Raw genomic sequence first — 6,755 nt, forward strand, 5'->3', positions numbered from 1 at the left:
CTAAAGATCTTACATTGACTACTCTCTGAGTGGATGATATGGGGAGATTATAGGGAGATATTGCACAAATCATGTGCAAGTTAGAGCGTATATTCCCTCCTAAGTTCTTTGGCACAATGGAATATCTGCCTTTACCTTTTATATCAAGCAAATATTTTTGGACCTGTGCAATATTGATAGATGTATCCTTTTGAAAGGTAAATGCAAAACTTTATGTTGAACTTGTGACAAGTATATTATATGTAACTTTTCAAATATAATAGTTTATCGATTTATCTATTTAGGTATCTTGGAACTTTTAAAAGAGTGATTGAGAATAAAGCAAATGGTGACAGTTCCATATACGAAGCATACTTGATGACAGAGTCAACACTATTGTTTTCTTAATATTTTAAACCACATGTCATGACACACAATCATAATGTGGATCGTAACATAATAGTGGTCTTGTGAAAGATATTGAAGGAAATTTATCAATATTCACCCATCCAAGTCAATTATGTGGAGAATAAAAAAAGAGGAATTTAACTCTTGAAGAAAGCAAGGCTGCCCAAACTTACATTTTACTAAATTGTGAAGAGGTTGAGCCATTTGTGGTGTAACAAAAGTTAGTTGTATCAACTTAATTTAATAATCATATTCATATATCATGACTTGAAATTGAACTTATGTTCTTTCAATAAAGTATGTTCGTGCAATGTTTGCAAGAAAAATTTTCAAATCTCTCTCAGGATCAAGTAAATGAGAGCCTTGAAGCAAATTTCTCTATTTAGTTCAAGGAATATGTAAGACTCCAAAATTAATATCATCTATAAATTATGCACTTAAATTGACTTATGAAATTAAACTAAATTTTATAATCTTCTAAATAGGTGCGACTCAGTGATATTGAGAATGAATTCCTAGTAGTCTTGCTCGCGGACCATTGATAGGATCTACATCTCATTCAGTGTATTTTGTTAATGGATAAAAATTTCATACTGATTTTCATGGTAGCGCATGATCAACAATGAACAGTAGAGTTTGCATCTCAGATCCAAATTTTGGTGATATCTATGGATGGATAAACAAGATTATAAAAGTGGAATACCGTGAAGCACCTTTAAAGCACGTTGTACTATTCAAATGTGAATGGTTTGACCCATATGGATGTTGGTGTTAAAAAGCATAATCAGTATAAATTGGTTGATATTAACCATTATTGGAGATATAAAAAATATGAACCTTTTATTCTGGTAATGCAAGCAACTCAAGTGTGTTATGTGTCTTATCCTAGCAAGAAAAAGGACAAGGATGATTAGACAGCTGTATTGAAGGTCAAACCTTACAATGTTGTTAAATTACTCGAGAAAATTGAGACAGCTGTAGAACTGAATATTCTATTTCAAGTTAAAGAACTTGAAGTCTATGAGATAGACTTGAATGTTGCCACAAATGAAAGTATACACTTACATGATCAAAATGGTGACTTAATTGAAATGGATGAACCCATTGATGATGGTTTATTTTAAGAGCATCATGAGATCCAAGAGGAAGCTATAGAAGAAGAGTATGAAACTGTGGAAACTGAGAATGAGGAAGAGGAAGATTTTGAAGAAGACATAGATAGTGATTAGTGCTTGATAAAAAATATGCTATTGTATCTTAATTTTATTTTATGAGTAGTAATTTTGTCAAAATAGTATTATTTTCTTTGTCTCTGCTCGTTGTTTACTCCAAACTTGTTGACACTCCTGCTTTTTATCCAATTAAACTAAAAAAAGCTTCTCCTTTAGCCACTATTTAAGGTTTGACCCTTTTAATCTATAACTTCTTATTTCTGATTTTCATTTTGCTATTCAAGATTATGATCATCGACTAGTTTTCTAGTTGGATTTTTCATCTGCTGTTTCTACTTCTATTTAGTTCTGACTGAATAATCATCTATATATTATGTTTAGAGTCTAGTTGTTTGGCTTGCTTCTATTGTACCCTTGTTGTCATTTTTGACTCTTTATTTCTTATCCATGTTTTTAGGCTACAAATTTTCTTTCTGCACAAGTTTTTTGTGAAGACTTGAAAATTAATGTTCAAAAGTATATTATCTACCATCTCTGATCCCCCCATTCTATATTGTTGTGAGTATTCTGTAGGATTCCAATATTATATTTGCATAAAATTACATATTTACTGTAGGATTCCAATGTTACAAGTGCACATAATTAGTATTCTGTAGGATTCGAATATTAGATAGGATTCAACAGACATATTTACTATCGATACAGATTTGACTGATTCTAAAAAGAGAAAGATAATCTTTCTTTTTTGGATCAGATATGTGCTTTTACATTTTCTTATTCAGTTTGCATCTTATTTCCACTTAACTAATGCCATTTTTTATTGATATGGCTAGAGGTAGAGGAAGCACAGGGCGTGTAGGCAAGTTTGTAGTTAGGAGTAATCCTATTGTTACTGCAAACATACCTACTATTCCTACTCCTACTACTGTTAGTCCTCAAGCGGGTGGCATAGGTGGTCAAGATGATACAAATCAACTTCAACCATTGATTCCTCACAGTACACCAACGGTTTAAACTTTTGGTGATGGTAGTAACCCCACAACACCTGAATCATTTTGCACTACTACAAATCAGACCAACACAATAGCTAAACGTACATCTACTCAAAAGAACCAAATAGGTGAGGGTCTTAATCAATAGACTTCGTCCTTGAAAATGTATGAATATAATAAGCTATAAAGAACAAATAGAAGTATCTCTGGTTGCTTTCTAAAAGTATCTTTTATTGCTTTCTGTAGTCCTCATCCCCGGAAATGAATGAATGAAATCCACTATATATATATGTTTTAGTTATTTTTGGTTGATGATTTGTTGGTGATTTTTGATTTGAGAGTTCTTGTGCACAAAATTGCAATGTTCTATGCTGTTGTAAGTATTATATAGGATTTCAATGTTATATGTACCCAGAATTACATATTTACTGTAGGATTCAAATGTTACATGTGTACCTAATTAGTATTCTATAGGATTCTAATGTTACATATTTATGTGCTTTTAGATTTTCTGATACCTTATAACATATTTTTTGGGTTCTCCTAGGATTATTCAGTTTGTATGTTATTTTCACTTAACTAATATAATTTTTTTAATAGATATGACTCAATGTAGAGGTAGGGGTCGAGGAAGCACAGGGTGTGTAGGCAAGTCTGCAATTAGGAGCATTCCTACAATTACTGTAAACATGCCAACTATTCTTGCTGCTGTTAGTCCTCAAACGGATGGCATAGGTGGTAAAAATGAAACAAATCAAGTTCAATCATTGATTCCTTATAGTACACCAGTGGTTCAAACTTCTGATCATGGTAGTAACCCTACAACACCTGAATTATCTCCCACTGCTCTAAATCAGAGCAACCCAATAGCTGAAGGTACGTTAACTCAAACCAACCAAGTAGGTGAGGGTGTATCTGCTCGTAACACAACTGGAGAAGGTAATTCTAATAAGATCCATGTGCGGATCCTTGTTACTCTGACTTCTGCAGGGTTAACACATGTTTTTTCTATTATTATTATTATTATTATTATTATATATTATTATTTTTTATTTATGATAGACTTTCAAATAATGTCTTCATATTAATACAGACTGCAACCTTTAAAAACATGCTCCAATAGCATACACGAGTCTTTCAAAAGTTAACTTGATCACATGGAATTAATTGAAAAGGTGTCTCATATGATATCAAAGATGGCTATTTTGGAGAATCCAAGGTGTACATCTTCATCATAATTGAGTTTTTAAGGTAATTCACTTTCATAAAAAGAATATTAATGTGTTACTTTGAAAATTTATTTCAGAAAAATTTCTATTGGGATTATTCCATTAGTGATGCTGCAGTAAAGAAACAGTGGATGACTAAGCAAGCAACTGTGTATAGAAATTTGATTGCTAAAATCAAAGAGAAAGGGATTAGGCAAAATTTTATTTATGAAGATGTCTGGGAAAGCTGACAGCAACTTTGGGAAGATCCTAAGTGTGTTGAAAAGTAAAAAACAAATATAAAGAATTGTTGTGGCGGCAAAGAAGTTACAACTGAAACTCACACGGGCGGATCTATTTTAATTGGAGAGTAGCGAAAGAGACTTCTAAGTATATATTTCAAGTACTACCCACTAATTTCTTTCAATAGGAATCTGTTAGCTGGTTTCATAGTCCCTATTATCTCTTCAGTGGTAGAAAATATGATCAACATTACAATAAGAGCAAGTATTATATTGACATTGAGTTTGAAGTAGATTTATCCTTGTGTGGTGGGTGTTGCTATTAAATGTTAGTTTCTCCTTAGGACATTCATTAGTGGCACCACTTAGCATCTAATTTTATTCATGTTTAGCTACAAGTTTTTCTACTAGATGTATTTTCTTAGTAATTTTATACATATGTGAATATTATAAATTTTTGATATCAAGTGCTTATGTACAAACTCTTTCCAACAAGGAGTGGATTGACCTTGTGGCTGCTGAGATTGTGACATTATGGCTACTGATATTCTAATTAAAATGTGTATATCAACATCCAAACTAACATTGTGGCTGCTGATATTGTGACAACTTTGAGAAAAAATTCCCTTTTATTAATTTTTTTGTGAAAATAGTATGCAGGTATTGGATGAAAATTTTCCTACTATTTTTATGAAAACAGTATGTATGCATTTCCCACATTGTGCTGCCCATATGAAAATTTTCGTACTATTTTTATGAAAATAATATGTATGTATTTTCCTTATTGTGCTGCCCAATATTTTCCACATTGTCCCTTGTATGCAACCGTGGTGATTCCTTCACTTTCTATTAGCTACTAATGTTGTTGTATTGAAAGTGAAATAGTGAGTTACACTTTAATATGTAAAATGAATGGTCCAACAGTTTCTTTGTTGTACAATGCTCAACACTTTTTTTAGTAGCTGCTAAAATGGGTCAAGATCCAACACCAAGTAAGTTAAACTTGCATGTGCATACACATGATCATGATGAAAAATATTCCGTTGATGAACGTTCTCGAATTGTCCATGTAAGACTAAATCATAATGTAGTTTACTTAATTCTTGTTTTTAAGTTTAAAGTAGTTTTTGGTATCTACTTAAAGTAGTTTACTTAGTTTTTATTAGTCTACTTAATGTGGATAATGAAAAGTACTGAGATCGCTTCACTCAAGTTTAATCAAAAGATAAAATGATTTTTTTTAATTTCAAAAGGCTACAGATATCATATGTTAGTAGTAATATGGTTTTAGACTTAAAATTTTTGCCTTGTTTCCCTCTTCTCATTTTAATAATTTTTAAGTACAATCTGTTATAGTTTCACTTTTTATTACAGGAAAGATATGAAGAAATATTATGAGAAAAAAATTATCACAATCTGATATTGATCAATCTGAAGCATATTACCTAGCTACTGGAGAAGAAAAGAAACAAAGATTATTTGATCTTGGATCTGAAGCAAAAGACTACTACGGATAAGGTTTTTGTGTTTCTTTTGGAAAGGCTTCATCATCAGCTTCTAATGAATCAGAACCAGTTGTAGATTTGGATGAGTTTGTGAAGCGATTGATTCCCGCACTTAAAAATCAGTTTATTCCTATTGTCATTAAGGAGGTACAGAAATTGATTTCTTCACAATCAGTAGTGATTCCTCGTGCTGCTACTTTTGACTATCTTGATCCTTTACATTTAGATGATGATTGAAATTCTTAATTAGTGCATTGATTTTTGATGGTCTATTTTGATAAAGTAAATAAAATTGTGCAACAACTATATATACTTGATTAATGTGGGTTCTTTAAAGAATAGTTGGTAGATGCTTTGTATTGTGGATGTTTTGGACATAATTATGTGTTTAGATTTTGCTATCTATATAGTTTGAGATTTCTATAAGTATTGTATTTTATATGAATGTTGGTTATTTTAAGAATTTTATAATATGCTTTTAATATGATTCAGCAGGGTGTATTTAAAATAAAAAATAAAAAGATTTTACAAGAAAACTAATGACGATAGATTTAGCGACAAATATGATCATTGACAAAGAAAAAATATTTGCATTGGATTGAGGAAGATTATTTTTTGTCGCCAAAAATGGGGCTTAAATAACAAAATTTATTGCAACGGATTGATGAAATTTTTTTTTGCCACAAAATTGGGGTCTGAATGATAAAATTTATTGCAACGGACTAGCAACAAAGAATTTGGTTACAAAATTATCAAAATGACAAAATACAATATGAAATTAGTAACGAAATTTATAAATTTAACTATGGAAACATTCGTTGCTATAAAAGGAAATATATCTCCTTCGTCTTTATGGCATTGCAAAATTGGCAATGAATTTCATTTTTTCCATTGTTAAGAGGTTAGCAATGAGCAAAATAACAACAACCAATATTCTGTCATTGATCAGTCGCCAAATCGATATTTTGACGGATATATGTTGATTAGTAATGAATTTTGTCTGTTGCTAAACACTATTTTTTTTGTAGTGGAGATGTGCTAGCAAGTTAAGTGTCTTCCATTGCTTTCGAGTAAGCTTTTAGCTTAAAAAGATTTATAATTGGAGATCATCGATATTTATTAGCAAAAGATAGTTTGAAGATTTTGATATTATTTAGAGATTGGATCAATGCCGAACAAAGAAAGTTTGTTTGGAAATTACCATCCAAAATTGAAGATGAAATTGATGAGATATTTGAGAAAAACAGTG

The 6,755-nt window shown here is 31.1% G+C and overlaps 1 protein-coding gene across 1 annotated transcript; it reads left to right on the forward strand.

Annotated features, from left to right (window-relative positions):
* The first annotated feature begins 2,384 nt into the window (after nucleotides 1–2,384).
* Nucleotides 2,385–5,743, forward strand: LOC124889635. Its single transcript, XM_047401606.1, has 4 exons — nucleotides 2,385–2,556; nucleotides 3,152–3,490; nucleotides 4,964–5,070; nucleotides 5,543–5,743. Exons 1-4 carry the CDS (start codon nucleotides 2,385–2,387, stop codon nucleotides 5,741–5,743), a joined length of 819 nt encoding a protein of 272 aa, XP_047257562.1.
* Nucleotides 5,744–6,755: the final 1,012 nt, after the last annotated feature.

This window comes from Capsicum annuum, chromosome 12 (genome assembly GCF_002878395.1).
Source record: "Capsicum annuum cultivar UCD-10X-F1 chromosome 12, UCD10Xv1.1, whole genome shotgun sequence".
Taxonomy (NCBI): domain Eukaryota; kingdom Viridiplantae; phylum Streptophyta; class Magnoliopsida; order Solanales; family Solanaceae; genus Capsicum; species Capsicum annuum.

What these genes read in the sequence shown, in the direction of transcription:
- LOC124889635 (XM_047401606.1), top strand. Translation starts at nt 2,385, where the DNA reads ATGGCTAGAGGTAGAGGAAGCACAGGGCGTGTAGGCAAGTTTGTAGTT. An exon ending in TCAACCATTGATTCCTCACA is followed by an intron (nt 2,557 to 3,151) that starts GTACACCAACGG and finishes TTTTTTTAATAG; the next exon opens with ATATGACTCAATGTAGAGGT. An exon ending in AACGTTCTCGAATTGTCCAT is followed by an intron (nt 5,071 to 5,542) that starts GTAAGACTAAAT and finishes TCTTTTGGAAAG; the next exon opens with GCTTCATCATCAGCTTCTAA.